The sequence below is a fragment of the Stegodyphus dumicola genome, chromosome 11, assembly GCF_044657685.1.
Source record: "Stegodyphus dumicola isolate Sdum_Otavi_A_Nest chromosome 11, ASM4465768v1".
Classification (NCBI taxonomy): domain Eukaryota; kingdom Metazoa; phylum Arthropoda; class Arachnida; order Araneae; family Eresidae; genus Stegodyphus; species Stegodyphus dumicola.
Genome location: NC_140778.1, coordinates 128,999,688 through 129,019,836, shown reverse-complemented (window position 1 = coordinate 129,019,836; position 20,149 = coordinate 128,999,688). Strand labels below are relative to the sequence as shown.

Genomic DNA, 20,149 nt, shown 5'->3' with positions numbered 1-20,149 from the left:
GACAAATTAGTCGGTGTTCTCGACACAGCAATTATAGGACTTGAACAGCGGAACTTTGTAACTGAACAAGAAATTATGTCTGTTTAATAGAATTAAAGAGAAAGTATTATCACATGAAACGAAGCAAAACTTAAACAACTTACATTGAAAGAAATGTTTAATAAAGTAAACAAATAAATATTAAGCTTTTTCTTTTTGCAAATTTTGATACCCTTTAGATCATAATTGTTCTTTATTTCATAAAGTACGGTTTCATATTTTTAATTTTAGAATTTGTGCATGCCATCTTACGAGATTTAAACTGATGGTCTATAATCCGGAAAAATCGATAATCCAGAATCGCCGAAGTCCCGACGAGTCCGGATTAACGACTTTTGACTGTAGCCAGTAAGTAGAATACGAAACAAAATATGCATGAATATGCCTAACCATCACTTAAGCCTCGTACGCATGCAACACTTTTTCACACAGTTGCCGCCATTGAGAGGAAGAAAAGGGGATAGGAAGGAGTTTCTTCTTTAGTCCGCTCTATTTACTCATAAGCCGCTGCAAACTATCATGCCACAAACATGAATCGAATTAACTGATTTCTAATGCTGTTTAGGCTTTTTTTAATGTTATTTACTGTTGCTACAGGTATTGCTGGAAATTTTGTAATAGTTCTTGAAAACGTTATGCTTTATTATTATTTTTTTAATATTATTTATATCTTTTATTTAGCTTACTGATGGTCACTATGATTAAAAGCTTGTCGTAGATATTTAAACAGCTTCCTGATAAGGTATCAAGTTCAAATTTTGTACATACATTGCTTGTGGATGGCAGGCCAATGTGATACTGCAATTTCTTTAATTTTAACGTTGAAATGATTTTTCATGCGTATTTCCGTTTAGCAAACAAACTGAAAATATCAGAATTTTATTTTTTTATTGTTTGTACTGTCGCATAGAGTAGAAGAGAAAAAAAAAAAAAATCTTTAATGAAATTTTTTATTTATTTATTTACTTACTTTTTTTTAACATTTAGGAGAATTTTTGAAAATAGCACGAATATTTACACTTTCTATTATTTTAAAATTTCGCACCTCACAATGTATCAGTCAAAAAGTTCTGAAATTTTTACAAATTATAAAATAAATTCCTCATGCTCTTTTTTTTTAAAAAATGGTAGCCTCCTTGGCCCTTCAACCTTTATGTAAATGATATTCCTAAGGCCCTAAATATCGATCTTGCGTTATACGCAGACGATACAGCCATCATTTCACAACACTCCAACACCCTCCAGGTAATCTCCCAATTGCAGAGTTACCTTTCGACCTTAGAACTCTGGCTCGGTCTGTATAAAATCAAAATTAATGTCGCAAAATGTGCTGCCACTATGTTCATCCGAAGAAACATCCCAAGTTTACCTAATTTAATGCTCTTCGGTGAACCCATTCCCTAGGTCTCTTCTTACAAATATCTAGGTGTTTTACTAGACTCAAAATTAACTTGGCAGCCTCACATCCGCAAAATCATAGCGGGTGCGACAGCTGTCAAAACCGCCCTACGCCCCCTTTTAGCTAGTAACAGCGACCTGTCAACTGATAACAAAATCTTGCTCTACAAATCAATGATTAGGCCGGTTCTTACGTATGCGTGTCCCGTATGGGGCCCATCTGCACTGACTAACAGAAAACGTCCAAATTTTTCAATCTGAAATGCTTCGGCAAATTTTAAAAGCTCTGTGGTTCGTACGGAACGAAGAGATTCATAATGACCTCAAAACTATGCCCATTAATCGCTATATACAGCGACTTTCGGAAAAATTTTTCGAAAATATTCAACGTGTTGCAAATCCTGTGCTTCGTATGCTACCTGTATACGACTCTGCTGTTGCTTCTTCCCGGAAAAGACCCAGAGCGGTTCTTAACAGGGAATATTCAGCTCTGCCATTTAAACGGGCTAGATATGAGCACATTGATAGCCACGTGAATAACTACCTCTCGTTTCTTAACCCCCCCGCCTCTAAAGTTCTTTAATGCGCACGGCATTAACTCGAGGAACCTCCTTTAACGTTTCTTTAATAAGAAACATCACAGTCAAACATGACTGATTTAAAATACTTTAACTTATCAAATAAAATAGAACTGTAAAGATTTTTAAATTATAGCTTCTTTCTTCCTTTAAAAAGGAACTTTCTTAGGCGCTTAACAGCGTCCTTTTAGGCCTTTAAATACCGCACGGAATAGCGGTCAAATATGAAACTTCTCCCTCCCAGCTGATCACTGGCAGAACTACTTTTTCGACCTGTAAACAGGTTCCCCCCTCCCTCCCACCTCGAAGAACGCGCATCGGAATTCCCCTGCGTATATTCTTCATCTGACGTATGCTAAACATGATTATCAAGGTTCAAGGAAACTTCACCTTTTATTTTTCTAGTCAAAATTTTTATGGCTGCCCCTATCTAAATTATTCTGGCCCTTTTTTTTCGGCGCAAAATTAAGACCTTCTGAGTTTTTTGCCTTTTTTTGACTCAGTGTGAAGGCACTTACTCCAAGTCATTCGGCTTATCAAAATTTTACCCTATTTGACAATCCCCTCTTTCGGATGATTTAATTTCCTTTGAAGATGTGGAGGTAAAGGCATAATTGCCTATGAACTCCGTAAATTGCAATTCCTTGATCCTCTCTGATTGGTCGAATTTTTCCAGTTCTAGGCGGGTGTTAGCCACCCGTTTGTTATTGGTAAATATTCCTACAACCCAGAAGATCTGGCAACTCCTCCAGTCTCTTCTCCATCTCCTCTCTTGAAGATCTGCGAACGACTATTTTCAGATAGACTCTTGTGATCATTTAATTAGTATTAACCACTTAGTTGCGAGCACATTTAACCCTTGTTTGTGAAATGTAACACGAAAGTTTACAAGCGTCTAGCCCCTCAGATGCTAGTTTCCTCCCTGATCATTTGCGCAGATTCACGCGCAGAGTGTTTATGTCAGGGAGCTCGGCATACAGAAAGTATCCCAAACTGTCTTACTATGCATGGTATTAAATATGAACCATCCAGTTTTGTGAGCCAGAATATTATGACAGATACTGAAGAAAAAGATCTTTCATTTCAGATTAAGAATGAAGAGAAACATGAGACTAAACTTAAAATTCGATCTCGCACTAGGAAAAAAGAGTATGCATGTGAAATTTGTCAGAAAAAAGTTTCTTCTGAATATCATCTGAGAAGACATTATGAAATGCATTCTAATAAAAAACTTTGCATATGTGAAATTTGTCATAGAAATTTTAACTGCCCGTCTTCTCTTAGAACGCATTCTTTAATACACACAGGAGGGAAACCCTTTGAGTGCGGGATTTGTCAAACAAAATTTAGGCGTATGTCTCATCTTAAAACACATGTTTTGATCCACACTGAAGAAAAACCTTATGCATGTGATATTTGTGGGAAAGAATTTAGACGTCAATCTGATATGAATGTTCATGCTCTTCTTCATTCTGAAATACATCCTTATGAATGTGAAATTTGTGAAAAAAAGTTTAATCGGCCAGATAATCTCAGAAAACATTATTTAATGCATATTGAAACCAAATCTTATGAATATGAAAATTTTCAAAAGATGCTTGAAGAACAAGCAGTTATGACAAAAGATGCTTCATTAAAATTTACTGTTCGTGAAAGAAAATTTAGTTTTTTATCTGTTCTCCAAGCACATTCTGCCCAGCCGAAGAAAAGAAAGTCATATGTGTGTACTATTTGTCAGGGAAAATTTAATTCTTCTTCTCATCTTAGAGCTCATTGTCGAATCCACACTGGTGAGAAGCAATATGTGTGTGAAATTTGTCAAAAGAGGTGCAGTCGTAGATCTGATCTTAAGACACATACTCTAATCCACTCTAGAGAAAAACCTTATGCATGTACTATTTGTAAAAGTAAATTTAAACGCAAGTCTGATCTGTCAGTACATTATGTTACTCACAGTGATGAAAAACCTTTTAAATGTGAAATGTGTGAAAGAAAGTTTAAACGTCACTCTGATGTTAAAAGACACTATTTAGTCCATACTCAAGAAAAACCTTATTCATGTGAAATATGTCTAAGTACTTATAAGTCCCAATGTAATCCTAAAATACATTTTCTTATTCAGACTGTTGAAAATATGCATTATCAGACTGACAAATAAAATTAAGATAATGATATAAATGCATATAAAATGGATAATATTACAAGTGAATATAGAAAATTTGGATTAACCAGATACAAGTGATAAATTTCCAAATAGTTTGTATGTTTCAATCTACTTATCTTGAAGACATTACAGATTTGGTAACCTTGATGAAACAGAACCAGGATTATATACATAATAATAAATTGAAAAAGCATCTCTTAAAACTCTCATTAATTTTCAAACTTTAAGAGTTCTTTTGAATAAAACACTACATTTTTATGTAAAAAATTTATCACAATTTATAATATTCCTGACCATCACAAAATAATTTTATGTTTTGCTAACGTGCCAGTATCAAAATTTATATTTTATTTAATTGCAGAAGTGTAAATATATATTTTAACTAAAATTTTTTAGAAAAATAAATAAATAAAAAATCTGATTCGAGAACTATAGTTAGTATACTCTAACAATCACAGAGAAGGATGTACCATTTAAAAATTCATGAAAATAAATTAAAAAAATAACAATTTGACATTTCATAATTCAGTTTAATACTTGAAACAGTTCTGAGCTAAATAGCTACATCTAATTTATGAATTAAACTTCTAAAATTCAGAATATAAAAGGTGAAGTCATATACCAGGGTTGGCCAAACTTCATGTCAGTAAGAGCCGCATGTTTGTGCTCAGGAATGTTCGAGAGCAGCATCTAGAATTTCTAAAATCCACAAGTTCATATTTACATCATTATAGAACTAGTGGAAGAGGTTTTAAATAGAAAGAAATCCCTGATAACTTTGTAAAAAGAGTCTAAAGTAGTTAATTACTTCCTTTTGGTGCACTGAATAGTTTTGGTTTAATATATTTCATACATATATTTTATATGCATGAGCCGCAGAATTTGCCTGCGAGAGCCGTATAAGGCTCGTGAGCCACACTTTGGCCACTCCTGTCATATACAATAAAATTCTGATAATCTAGAAATGCCTATAATGTACACTTATATATATATATATATATTTATAAATTTCAATTTTCAGAAAATTCAGCATTTTAAATTCAGTCTACTAAAAATATGGGTACTTTTCCGTTTCACTGGCGCAAATCTCGCCAAGCAGACTTTGTTGGCGACAGCATACATATAAAAAATAGGTACTTTTCCATTTGCCGGCGCAAACGATAAAGTCACTAATAATGGTACAATTGATGCCAAACAGAATATACCTTTTACACCTCATTTCCAAAACAAGTCGCTGCCATTTCTTACCAGACTGATTGTTTCTTTCAACTTGTATTCAAAATTAAGATTTAATTTCAAATTAATGTCGATAATTATATTTTTATAGCGTAGTTTACGTGATGAGATCACTTGTCACATGATACGAAACGGCGAATCAGGATGTTAAACCATGATAGCATAGTAAATTCTTAAATTGTCTTTTTACAAATTTATTGTCTTTATTATTACAAATTATAAATCATTTTAAAATGTTTATGCCTTCAAAATAAAAAATTCTTAGAACTAACATTTGTTAACATTTTTTATGTGTATACTGTATGTTGTCGCCAACAAAGTCTGCTTGGCGAGATTTGCGCCGGCGAAACGGAAAAGTACCAAAAAATATTAATAAATGTCAGTTCTAAGAATTTTTAATTTTGAAGGCATAAACATTTTAATGTGGTTTAAAATTTTGTAAAAAGACATTAATTTAAGAATTTACTGTGCTTTCATGCTCCAACATCCTGATTCGCCGGTTCATATCACGTGACTCCAAGTGATCTTATCTCACGTAAACTACGCTACAAAAGTCTAATTATCTAGATTAATTTCAAGGTAAGTCTTATGGAATACAAGTTTAAATGCAAGAATTATTTCAATTTGTACGAATAGCTTATACAGAAATTATGTAAAACCGAAGTGCTTTACTTCGCTAGTGCATTCTCATTAGATTTGATGAATTTAACCCTTGATTTTTCCTTTTCTATATTTTCTTCTTCAAGTGAGTGGTATGATTGCATCCTAATTAATTATCGCAAATGGTCTTAAGGCATAAAATTTAACTAGTAAAAATTCTATGTAATTGTATGCCAGTATTGAAAGAAACAATTTGATTCGAAAAGGCTGCGACTTGTGTTGAAAATGATGGGTAAAAGGTAACCAGGGAAGCTATTCCGTTTTGTATCAGTTGCACCATTATTGCCAACTTTATCGTTTGCGCCGGCAAAAGGGAAAATTACCAAAATATTTTGGTCAAATGTGTATATTTATTGTATTATTTAACTTTACGTTTCCAGCACCCTTATTTTATAGTGAATACAAATGTGGTTTTAGATAAATCCCTCTTTCTGGAATATATATTCAACTGCCTTTTAATATTAATTTTAAGTTTATATATTAGGCATTTTATTATGTTAAATACCTTGCCGAATTCAATAAAAAAAAAATGCAAACTTCTCTAGAATCTTGCCCAATTTTCTATAAACTAGGTCAAAATTCTACAGAAGTTTAGATATATGGTCTATAGATATTAGTGAAGAGATTCTATAAAAATTTGTACACCTTGCAAAGAAAAAGGGACAGTTCTATATCTGCTGTTCTACTGGACTGGCTGTCAAAATTCAACTTGTGTTTTCCATGTCTTGAAATCACGACTTTGGTTATACATTAGATTTAACATACATAGGTATTTTGACAGAAAATCACACTTTTCCTGATACAACATACCAATGTTTTTCCATATTTCGATTCTAAGACTCAGATTATGCCTAGATACAGTCAAAAGTCGTTAATTCGGACACCCGTAATCCGGAATGATCTATAATCCGGACCTCAAAGCTAAAATATTTCTGCGCATGCGCATAGGCGTTTTACTCGTGCGCGCAAAACATTTACGACTGCGCAAGTGCAGAATACGTTTTCGCGTGCGCGTTTAATGTATAACGGACGGTATAAGCTAAAATTATCTAATTATCTATTTCAGTTAATGTTGATAATTGCGTTGTTCCTTAATCTTCAAATTGGATCCGGCTTATTATTTTTTGCAGACTGTAAGAGCAATTTTCTAAAAGTAAGCTTGAACTTTCGATTATGTCAAATAGAATTTCCGATGCTGGAGCTCCGAAAGGATCTAGAAAACGAAAGTATGTTTCGATGTCCATCAAACAAAAAACGAATTGCTACAAAAAATGGATAAAAGCATATCCTTTGTTTATCTAACCGTTCCGAAATCTGTTTATCAATTTCACGCTGCTCTGCGCGGGGGGCACGTCATGGCGCGCAATGAACTGGAAGTTGATCTGTCAACACTATCGTTATCTTCAGGGCAGATGTTTTTATTTTAGTCTGCTTATAATTCCTTACTAAATGTAGTATTTAATTTCGATGTACTCCGTCTTTGATTTAAATCAAATTCCTCGTCATTATAAATATCACGAATACAAATCACATAGTTTTCTGGTTGCAATTTTCTAATTTCGGCTATGAGTAAGGTATGCTTTACGCATCCGCGCGTTAAAAGAAATGTTTAATAAAGTAAACAAATAAATATTAGGCTTCTTTTTTGGTAAATTTGGATACCCTTTAGATCATAATTGCTCATTATTTTATAAATTACGGTTTCATATTTTTAATTTTATAATTTCTGCATGCCATCTTACCAGATTTAAACTGATGATCTATAATCCGGAATCGCCGAAGTCCCGACGAGTCCGGATTAAAAACTTTTGACTGTATTAAATTTTGTAATTTTTGGTGAAATTAAAAATTTATCTTTGTGCATTTTTTTCAGTTTTGTGCCATTTAGCAAAATTAAGCTATTTTCCGTTCCTGTTTCTCATTGTACGTGAGTGGAAAAGAGGATATTGTTCACACTTTCAAAAAATTTTAATAAAGTGCATGAACCACATTTGGCAGTATTATTGCTTATAACAAATATGCCAAATTTCAAAACATCCCAATATGTAAATTCACGTATATCTTAGGAAAATTTGATAAAAAAACTCGTAATTTTTTGCAGGTGTGCTTAGAAATACATACTTTAAGGTGATGGTAAAAATTTTATAGGTTATAATTGAAAGTGTTTTTCGAAAAATTTATGAAAATTATTTAAAAATACAAGTTTTAAAAAGAAATCATAAAAAATGGGTGAATTTTATTTGGAATGAACCTAAATTTCGAAATGTGAAAGGTTGAATCAAATAAGCTTAATAAAAAAAAAAGATATTAATAAATATATACTAAATTCAATTAACATAGAGGAGCTAAAATTTTGTGAGCTAATTTTTTAAAAACTACTAGAACAATTTTTACAAAACTTGGCATAATTTAAGTTGTAGAATCGAAATATGGGGGAGGGGGATGGTATAATATTTCAGAAGTCCGATTTTGTGTCAGAATACCTATGTTGGAACAGTGCTATTGTGCTTTCAAGACATGGAAAATGCAAGTTAAATTTCAACAATTGGTCCAGTAGAATGGGAGATATAGAACGGTCCCCTTTTTTGTGTGCGCAAGGTGTACATGGAAGCTTAACATAACATAATGCTACAAAAATCTGGGAGTTTTTGCTAAAGGCATCAAAACAGAAGATATTGGACCATACAAGTCTTCGACACGCAAACTTCTTGATCACCCCTCATTCTTAATAATAAATATTTTTTAACTCTGCTTGTTCAAGTATTGCTGAACAATTTACTTAATAGCAGTGCAATAAATTTCATGAGCTACTGGAGGTTATTTCTGCAGCATTTAAACGAAATTTAAGAAAATGGGAGGAAATGATTTTCACATTGAAGAATGGGAATTTACTTTAATGAGAGTTATTGTGCCCATTCTGATCTCTGCATCCTTGGAGTTGAATATTTCCTTAAATTATTCCTTTAAGTATTTTTTTAAAATGTTCAACCTGACTTTCCACTCCATCAATTGTCAAGGACAATAGGTGCCACGTGTGGTCGCGCATTATCCTGTTGAAATATGGCTGTGGGCAAGCCCTGAAGGTAAGGAAGGACAACTGGCTCCAACACCTCGGAGATGTAGCACTGGCTGTTTGAAGTACCGGCAATGCCTACTAGAGGAGTGCGAGAGTGATATTCAATAGCGCCCCATACCATAATACCGGTGCAGGAACAGTGTGGCAGTGCATAACGCAGCTGTTCAGCATCCTCTCTCCACAGTGTCTCCAGACTCGAATCCAACCATCGTGGTGTTGCAGACAGAAGCGTGACTCGTCAGTAAAGACAATTTCATTCCATTCTGCCATCTACATCCTTCTTTTATCGCACCACTGGCGGGAGAGACGTCTATGGTTCTGTGTCAAGGGTACATGAAGCAATGGACGTCTTGCAGACAGACCACTCTGCTGTAAACGGCGTCGAATGGTATGCGCAGACACTGGATGATGCGTTACACACTGAATGTGCTGTGCTATGGTTCGTGATGTGACTGAATGATCCGTTACTGTCATGCGCACAATGCTTCTGTCATCACGTGAAGTGGTGAACTGAGGTGGATGCAATCGAACACGTCAGTCTGTCGTACCCTTCTGCATCCAACAAACACATATCTGCATTACAGTTGTTTGGTTTCATCCAACACGACTACCGATTTCCCTGAAAGATATTCCACACTCTCGGTAGGCCACTATCCTTCCTCTGTCGAACTCGGGTACTTGATCAAAAGATGATCGCTGCTTACTATGAGGTCTAATTGATCGTTTTTTTGAAAAAATCCACAATTGCCAAACTTGAAACCATCGAAAACTTCAAGCCTTAAATAGCACTTTGAAGTGGCACCACAGGCGTGCATGATGTGCATCTGCGCTGAAATTCTAATCATTTCACCTAATTCTAATCATCTCACCTCCGCTAATGCATGTTGTAAATTTCATGTTATTTGCATGCTTTCCTTCAGGGTGTTGCATTTACGGTGGCCAGCAGTGTATGTTTCATACAAAAATAATATTCAACCTTTTAAACCTGAAATAGGCACATTTGCATGTTTTATGTTTCCCTTGACATTTTTTTTTAGATAACAATATAGAATAATTTATTGCTTATCTAACATTTAGTTGAATTGTTTGTTATCAAGTCTTTATTCTATTTAGAATTTAAATAGTGCAAGCTATTTATACATTCTATATGGCCATGCACCTAGTTATATGAGTGAAATTTTTCTAAAATTTTTATTCCATTAAGAAAAGGCTAGATTTTGAATTTCGAATACAATTTTTTTTTCAATTATTAGTTCCTTTTTAATCCTGTAATTTTTTAATAATAATTTATTACCAGGTACATTTGTAAGTTCATATACATAAATAAAAAGAAATCTGTGTTTTTCAGTATTGTTTACTTTTGTAAGCAGACTGATAGATAGCAGATTGGTATAAAGGCTTGAATAATGTAGAAATTTGTTAACTACTGTGTGAACTGTGAATAAATAAATAAATACTCTAAATAAGCACAAAGTAAATATGATAAGGAAGTTTCATATATTATATTTATGCTATATTTAAAATTTTTTAGTTATTTTGAAATTAGTCATAATGGTAATCTTATTGCTTGGAAAGAAGCATGTTTGTCATTTAAAATCAAAAACTTAAACTATTAAATTTTGAATGAAAAATTTACTGCAGTAACATTTGGCTGAGTTGTGAATGTAAAATGAAAGTTCATGAATGAAATTAATAGTCTTAATGCCAACAACAATAAAAAAGCCTTGTTGCTTTGTATATATAATGTAAATATAACTTTTACACATTAAAAGTAAAAAACTGGGTACTCAAAATATCTATGCGAGTCATTTTATTTTAAAGGTTTGAGACTGAATGCACAAACTTCAAGTTTTGTTTAGTAAAATAATTTTAAATGTACTAAAAATTATGTTAGCAAATGAAATTGATAATTTATTTGTATAAAATTTATTCTCGTAAAAGGTAATTCACATAAAAATTTAAGTTGTCAAAGTTTTTCATATAAAAATTTCTTGGAAATTAATACTCTTCATAACCAGGGATGGGAAATTTGGAAGCAAATTCTACAATTTTGCTCTTTATTTCTTTCAGTCGTTGTTGGAATTCAGGATCTTTTGCTAATTTAGTTTTAAAATCTTCCAGCTTTGGACCACTTCTGGATTTTACATCAAGAGCTAACTGCAGACCTTGGAAGTAAAAAATGCATTATTATAATGTATTCAATTACATTTCATCAATAATACAGTGGTTATCATTAATTAGGGAAAAATTATGATTGTTGTTATAGAAATTAGTATATTTACAAAATGAACAAATCGGATGTGTCAGGTTGGTATGGAAAAATTACCTTCAGTATGGAGTATGATCTCCTTTAGAAGCAATATAGCAGATACAGTGATATGTGATGCTGTCAATTATGTGGTCTATCAGTTCCTTAGGAAGTGAAAACCATTGCACTTCAAAAGCAGTTGCAAGCATAGCATGGGTCTCCAGGGGAGGATTGAGAGCAATTTATGACTTCCTAAAGCATTCCAAACATGCTCGATAGGATTTAGGTCTAGTGATCGAGCTGGCCACTCAATGCACTGAATTATTTGCTGTTGAAGATAATCATCCATAATACAAGCTCTGTGCAGTCTAGTGTTGTACTGTAGCAGGAAATCATCACCTATTCTTCCAGCATAAGGATGCACATAGGCATCAAGGATGTTATCTCTATAAGCCTGAATATTCACTTTCTCATGAGGAGACATGGAGGTCTGTGCATCCACCCAAAGAGATACCACCCCAATCATAATAACACTGCCTCCTCCATATGCAACACTTTCATGGATGTTTGATGGATGGTAATGGGTTCCAAGTTCTCTCCAAATCAAATAATGCCTACTATTACTTTGGAGGCTAAACCTGGACTCATCCCTAAAGAAAACAGCCATCCACTGTTCAGTCGCCTAGTGGACATGTTGATATACCCACCTCATAAGTTCCATTTTATGACATGACATGAGCAGCATGCAAATGACTGGTCGCCTCGAGTACAGACCTCCTTCATGAAGTCTTTTATGCACGATTGATGTTGACACCAACCTTCCAACAACTGCAGTAAGGGAGGGTCAGAGTTGCGGTTCTATTTCTTTGTGCGCATAACTACAAATATTGGTCATCGGCGCTCGTCGTAGCAATTGGCCGTCCTTGTCTGAACCTCCTAGGTGCCAAATCTGTGATTAGAAATTGCTGCCAATTGTCTATGAACTGCAGGACTCACATTTAGTCATCTGGCCATTTCTATCTGATGCCTTGAAGTTATTGTTATTGAATTGGCGATCCCAGATTTCTTATCTCAGTATCACAGCAAAATTTGCAGGCTTACATGCAGTTTTATGCTCCTCGCAGATGACATATTCCAACTGCAGTGCCACTAATTTGCATACTGCAGTTTTACTCAGCAACTCTTAATTGACAACATTTTCAAATTTTATATAGATTTTCTTATTTTTGAATGAGTCATTGCTATTATTGTGATTTTTCCTTAATTTTTGGAAACCAGTGTAGTGTATATTAATAGTATCTTTGTATACATTTTAATACAAAAATAATTAACCTGCCATATTTGAAGACTATCAAAAAAGATATCACGCTTTAAAACACTATATTCAAATAAAATTCTCTTTTTAACCCTCTTAAGCATTTGGAACATATCTATGACCCCTTCAAAAAGACCTTATATAACCAATATATTTAGTCTCCTCCTTTTTCATATAATTATTTATCAAACCTATCAATTCATATGAGGGAGGGGTTTGGTTCAAAGAGTATACAGACATTTCAGATATCTTCGAAATTGATCATCCAGTTTTGAGACAGTTTTGCAGCGACTCAGAATGGTTTTTGCAGAATATAAATAAATATTACAGAATGCACTCTGCTACACAACTGCTTGGTTGAACTGCTCTAGAACAGCAGCTGTATTGTGTCACAATTTTATGAATAAGAAGCCATACAAAGATGCTGATAAGAGTAAAGCACAGATAAAATTTTAGTACTGCTTAGTTCAAGGTTTAGTAATCTGTATGCTTAGTTATGATGGATATGTCAGTAATATGATAGAGGAGCTTACTCAATGGCATGTCACTTTTAACTGAATAGTTGTAAGGCAAAATGTTCTCAAATGTGTGATTTACTGTGTTTTAAATTTATGTCAAATAATAGTAAACAAGGCCAGTTTCTGAAACACTGAAAGCGGATAAATACTTACTGAGCAGGCCTCATATGTGTATCCTATATTAACAATACTTTATACAGAAGATCACATATATGACATGGTACGTAACAACGTCTATACCCACGACATCCAAACATGAAATAGCCATATAAACAATGATGACAGAATTTCCAACCAACATGAGATACTTACCAAGGAGGGGAGGAATAAGTAAACAAAATATACAAATATTTGGTTGCACATTTGTACAGAATATTTAAATTTATGTTAGCAAAATTCAACTAGCTTTCAGGTAGGATACAAGCGATGTACTTGCTTTGACAGTACATATACCAAAATTAAAACAACAGAGAGCTGTGCAAAGATGACTAACAGTGCTTGCCTGCCTATAGTTATTGCTACATTCCAGGTAATATACATTCTGTATTATATATATTCCAGGTAATATACATTCTATAGTATTGAAAACGAAACACTAATAGTATCATAGTTGAATGTTTTATTCAGGAAATACAGTTCCAAGAGGGGAAAAAATCAATAATGCATTGGGCTACTTCCTGATACAAGCTCTTATCAGGCTGAGCATTGACTTGTAGAGTTGGCGGGTGTCCCTTTGGGAGACTGTTTGCCATACACATTCCAACTGGCGAGTTAGATTGGTGCAAACCAGAAAGAGTTGGAGCTATCAGCTCATTAGAACTCAAATGTCTTTATAGGGGAAAGATCTGGCGATCGTGCTGGCCAAAGAAGCAACAAGACAAGCAATAGAAAGGTGTGCTATGTGCAAGCCAGGCATTATCCTGTTGAAATATGCGAAAGGAAGGGCAAGGCTATGTGGCATAGAATCTCATAAATTTACTGCCGTGCTATTAAGTATGTCACGGATGAAAACCAAAGGAGTCCAGCTATCAAATGAAATGCCATCCCATATCATTAGTTCCTAGTTGTTGTGCTGTGTGGCAGAGGACAGTCATGTGAGTATCTCATCATCATCCTGGATGTCTTCAGACACATTTTCACTGGTCATCAGGGCTGAGTTCGAAGCAGGACTCGTTGCTGAAAACAATTCTACTCCAGTGTGCGAGATCCCAGGATGAATGCACCCAGCACCATTGTAAATGTGTCTCAGTGACCTGAATACCGGTTTGCTGAGTTGCCTATTAGTAATCATTGCAGTAGCTGGTGTCCCAGTAACATATCAGATTACTGAAAAAGACACATCAGGGGCTTTGAGTGCCAATCGAACAATCACTCTGACCTCACTTTTTATTGACCACTATCTTCTCGATGTTCTTTACAGCAATGATTCATCAATTCCAGCCAACGTCATCGAATGGTAGCATCGATTTACCTCATGCCTAGTAATCCTGTTATTTGACCATCCTGCTTCTTTTCGTTCAGTTTTGCATCATTTCTCCAATGGTGACATCTGCTCATATTGTTTGCCAATCCATCTGCAATGCAATGGTCTAAGCTACATAACTTGACAAAACCACATTCACATGAAGGTTAAGCCTTAATGTCGTCAGTTTTATATATCGCCTGTATGCTCTGTTGCTCCAGCTAGTCATTAGCCACTAAAGGGCCATTCAGAGTAGGGTTTACCTGAGCTAACGGAGACAGCTGACTTAGCCGACCATTTCCTCATAGTGCAGAGTTAAAAAATCTTAACTGCATGCATAACTGAGTAAACGCATGGAACTGACTCTGTTAGCTCAAATAAATCCCAGTTTGAACGGCCCTTAAAAGTTAAATTATTTACACATTTTTTACATTATTTTATTGCAAGATGTGGGTATATGCTATTTTGTCCCATTCAGATAACTCCTTGGTGTTTCGCTTTTGGTGTGTTACAGAATATATGATTGGATAATAATGTGTGCATAATCAACGTCTCATTTTATTTTACAGTATTTATATTTGAAATAAAATAATAAAATGCTAGCAGAGATAATGAATAAAAAGCCCTAAAGATTAGGATTCAGATTCACAACAGCTGTTGTACTGCAGAATTACTTTAATAAACTGGCTATTAGATGAGTCGAAGTAATTCATGTTTTTTAGGAAACTCTATTCCGATGCCAAAATCAGAGTTAAATGCAAAAAAAAAAAAAAAAAAAAAAAAATACACTTTATTGTTTTTCATATTGATGGTATTTTATATGTTCAATGAAATACATAAGTGCCCTTGCATCCATGAGTGTATATGCTGATGTTTCGTTGCAGATAATGGCAAATGTTATATAAAACAGGACATTTGTCTAACATATATAAATATATGTTTAATACATTATACAGGGTGAGGAAAGTAAAATAGCCCGGCACTTTTATTTGCCGCACCCTATATAACATAATATACATATATATATAAATTTAAATTAAAATTTTAACAAGCACGTAGAAAAGTAAAAAAGCAAATTTAAAGCCAAAATTAGGCATTTTTAATTTAATTTTTTCTAGATTTATTTTTATATATTTTAATATTAATGTTTGCAAAAAATTTTTAATATAACAAAGATAGCAGCTTGGCACTCAATTTTACCTACATAAGCGCCATCTATATAATTAATTTGAACACACTTACTTCTTTTTAAAGACACTTTTACAGACCCCAACGCTCATATAGTAGGTAAGTTAGAATTAAAACTTACTATTTACTTGCTTTCAGTATTTAAGTATTTTCTAGATATGAAATTATATTTTTAAGTATATATTTGTTTTTTAAAAATTGTGAATTACTTCTTTTTGTTTCTTATTGGTTTATATGGATTATGTCTAGTTCATTTTTAGTTTCTTTTTATTGATATGCATATTCGTGTCGGGGAGGTTTCTGTAGACAAGGGTTTCTAAAATACATTGGTTTCTAGATTATTTTTTTATAAAAAATTAATTTTTTTTTAAATTTAATTTTTTTAAAAAATAGTTTAATTTAATACTTGACTTTACTTGCTTGTTTATAAAAAGACTTCATTAGTATTTTCCTTTTAGAACTTTAATTCTTAAATGCTAATTTCTAAGGGTACCACTTTATTGGTATTTCTTTTTAGACATTCTTCACTTTTTACTTTTGGTTTTGACTTTTACCCTTGTCTGCATGAATGACGAAACACGAATTGAATGAGTGGAGAGTTAGGTTTGGAGGCAACTTCCCCTTGATAAGTCTGTCTCCTGCCTGCTCAACAGTCATTCACTTATGCATTTTTAAAAAAATTGTTTGGATTAATTTTAATTTGCTAAATTAGTGAATTTATTTTCATGGATTGGTTTTACACTTGATTTGCTTATGCTTTGGAATTTAAATGATATTGTAGATTAGTTTGAAAATTAAATCTTTTATATGTTTGTGCATTTTTAAAAAATTATTTTGGCTTTAAATTTGCCTTTTTTTTTTTTTTTAATTTTGGCTTTAAATTTGCTTTTTTACTTTTCTACGTGTTTGTTATTTAAATTTAAATTTCATTCTTTGCAGCAATGGCGCAAAGAATTATTTAATTAAATTTATATTTAAATTAAATTTATGTGTTTATTTAAATTTAAATTTCATTCTTTGCAGCAATGGCGCAAAGAATTATTTAATTAAATTTATTTAATTAAATTCAATTTATTCTTATGAAACATAAATATATATATAACATATATAAATACAGTTTATTTGATAAATTATTTATTTTAAGATCATTATTATGAACTATACAGCATCAAATAAAGCAATAATAAAGTTTAATAAAGTTAAGTAATGTACTACATTACATAACACACAATTTAAATGTAATGCAAAATACATTACACACAATAGTATACTTTCTCTCTTACATTTGAAAGAAAGAGATTATGACATTTTAGCCTACCATGCAAAAAATGAGTGATAACTGATCACATGTAATATAATATACTGTTTCAAGAAATGGTAGAAATAATAAAAAAACTTTTAAAAAAGCAAAAATGTAACATGGAGAATACAAAGCTCTAATGACAGCACGGAGGATGCAACAAAGTCGAGGAAAATGGTTCTGAAGTACAGAAAAAAAGATAGACGACTTTAACCTAACCAGCTGCAATCCCTTGCATCAAGCCATCAAGATGTTTGAGAGCCTGCATGTCATCTGTCACATTGTCTGGGCCATTGCAGATTGAAACTGCGAAATTCCAATTCGAGCCTTTTTTCATTGGCATTCAAACTGCGATCCAACCTTGTAAACAATGGAAAGAACTGAGACTCAGTAATAAGGCAGAAAAGAGTTGAAAAAATGAGCAAACAGCTACTAGAGAGGCATGTGATGGGATGGCTTCCTGTGCATAACGTTAATAAGGAAATATTATGGAAGTGGATATGGGGGAATGACTCGAAGCTAACAAAAATACATGCTTCTCTCCTTGGAAGATAACAGCTCCCACAACAGCCAAAGTGCATGTGTCGGAGGAAAGTTTGCCCAAAGAAGTCTCAACAAAGATTCGCACAGCAATGCCGTCTCCTCATGGTAACGGAATACAATGGATTTTTCTCATAGATGGGAACTTCCTAAAGCAAGGGAATAATGAACAAATTTACTAACAGATTACAGTACACATGGATAAGATTTGACAATTTCAAGAAGGTAAAGAAACATACTAATCTGTAGGACAGCTGCAAGCTGAGATAACAAACATATCCCACAGTGAATATTTGCATTTTTCATCATTGAATACATCAATCTAATTATGATCATGCAAGCTGTTGTAATTATAAGTACTGTAAGAAAGCAAAAGTATTGGGAATATCCAAGTTTCTATAGTTTACTGTTACCTTAAGTGTCACTTAGTGTCCATTTCAGAGCATTTAAACTGTGACTTTTCCTTTGTCAAAATTGTGAACCACAGATACCAAGCATGGAATACGTCTAACTGCATTTCAAGTGTTTATAGTCGCAAAATAGCTTTTTATTTTTTACAGGTTAATTTAGAGATTTTTTTAAAAACACATATAATCAATATGCTAAACAGTCCAGCAAGTATTATCTTATAATACATAAAAAGTCACCAAACAATGCAATATAGCAATGCAGAACTCAGTGCTTAAAAGGTTAATTATAAAAAAGACTAGGGCAAAGTCCGAAATCTAGACTCATTAGAAAATCAGTGGTTCCAGATTTCAGGTCATCAGTTTAAATCTAGTAAGATTGTATGAAGAAATTATAAAATTAAAAATCTGAAACTTATTAATGAAATAATGAAGCATTGCGGACCTTTTAAAAAAAGCAACTCAATAACTGTTTGCTTTATTAAGCATTCCTTTCAATATAAGTTGTTTAAGCTGCTTCGTTTTTTATGCTAATATTTTCTCATTAATTTTATACATAGACTTATTAATTTGTTCAGTTATAAAGACCTGTAATTACTGTGTCAAAAATTCTCGTTCGACTGTCAAGTAAAACGTTTTCATTCTAGACAACTTCTCTGTCACTTTCTTCACAATCGGTAGCAATATTTTCTAGATTTGGAACCATATTACAGATTTTACCATCCATTAGTTGACTGATTATTGGGGCATTTTAATCACAACAAAATACTTCTGTTATATCATCATTATCACTTCTACACATTTCTTCACAGATTCCATTAATTGGAAAACTTTGCTTTTGGCTTGTGATATCTGAAAATCTTCAAATTCATAGTTAGCTTAGCGAGCATCTGCTATAAGCTGGCGATGTATCACGAGACTGATAACTAAAGATGTGTTCCAAAAATATTTGTCTTGCTCCTAAAGAAGTTAAGCCTGTGCCCTGTGTTGAAGTTAAGCCTAATTATTACTAGTTTGTTATTTATTATACTTATGTCTACTACTACTTTTTATCTACTTATGTCTATTTATTATACTTATGTCACTTCTGCTTAAAGCTTATCCGAGTCCTGATGAAATAAAATCCCACTTTTACTTAAGGCAGTAGTTTTCCATTATGCACCTGACAGCATTTTAGAAGACTTTTTCATCATAAACAATTTCCAGTTATAAGAATAATTTATAGATGGTAAACATACACCCTCCACATGGCAGATGATTCACCTGTCATGCTTCGGTAGACATAATGGAAAAATCTCTTAAGGATCATTGGAACAAGAAATCAGTTATTCTTAATTCAAACAGCATTAATTTTTTTTTTTCCTTATGAATGTCATTTAAAAAATTTGTTTTTAGAAATTTCTCCTGATGAATACCCTTAACACTTTGCAACAGAGATGGCTGAAGTCTGTAATTGTTACCAAGTGTAATGCCAACATAAAATGTTACCATGCTGTTTAGTATTCAGTTACTGATATTAAAAAAAAAAAAGTTGGAGACATCCCAGCGTGAGTTATTTCTCAGGCTACCATGAGCTGACAGTAATATGATGATGAAAGCAAAACGTAATGAAAAATGATTTGCCAGGTTAGTATAAACACGATATGACATTCAAGTGGCATAAAACTCATCATCAGCTTTGATAGAATGTTTTAGTTTGTGATATATACCAAGAAATAAGGTGGCTATGGACCCAAATTATTGTTTATACAGATTTATACTAATAAATGATTGTGTTTCTTCAACATGGATGTGTTTGATTTAGTACCAAAGTGAAATTAAGAATCAAGACCCTCCATATGCTTTATTATGAAAAAATGTCTACTGCACATATGTGAAGCATTAGGCTTGTGCTACTGAAAAAACTGCTTGTGTTGCAGGAGTGTTGCTGGATATCAGGTCATTTTAAGTATTGGACATACAGATTTAGGAACTTGTACTGTATAATTAGTTTCAGAACAACAGAAAGAAGACATCAGAA

General features: G+C 33.1%; 2 protein-coding genes across 5 annotated transcripts in view; one reads left to right on the top strand and one right to left on the bottom strand.

Moving 5' to 3' along the window:
* Window positions 1-2,763: 2,763 nt before the first annotated feature.
* On the top strand, window positions 2,764-4,600 carry LOC146994379 (uncharacterized). The gene has a single exon (XM_085827208.1). It carries the CDS (start codon window positions 2,923-2,925, stop codon window positions 4,171-4,173), a length of 1,251 nt encoding a protein of 416 aa, XP_085683334.1. The 5' UTR covers window positions 2,764-2,922; the 3' UTR covers window positions 4,174-4,600.
* Window positions 4,601-11,061: 6,461 nt separating this feature from the next.
* Shmt (serine hydroxymethyl transferase) overlaps window positions 11,062-20,149 on the bottom strand; it is a 34,914-nt gene continuing 25,826 nt past the window's right edge. For 3 of the 4 annotated variants that reach the window (XM_035368244.2, XM_035368246.1, XM_035368245.1), the window contains exon 8: window positions 11,062-11,316. In XM_035368244.2, coding sequence (XP_035224135.1) covers window positions 11,150-11,316 — 167 coding nt within the window. In that variant the 3' untranslated portion in view covers window positions 11,062-11,149. Of the gene's footprint in view, window positions 11,317-17,257; window positions 17,872-20,149 lie in introns of those variants that run through there. The other variant, XM_085827207.1, reaches the window with a different exon arrangement.

Coding starts and splice junctions, on each gene's coding strand:
- LOC146994379 (XM_085827208.1), top strand. CDS start 2,923: ATGCTAGTTTCCTCCCTGATCATTTGCGCAGATTCACGCGCAGAGTGT.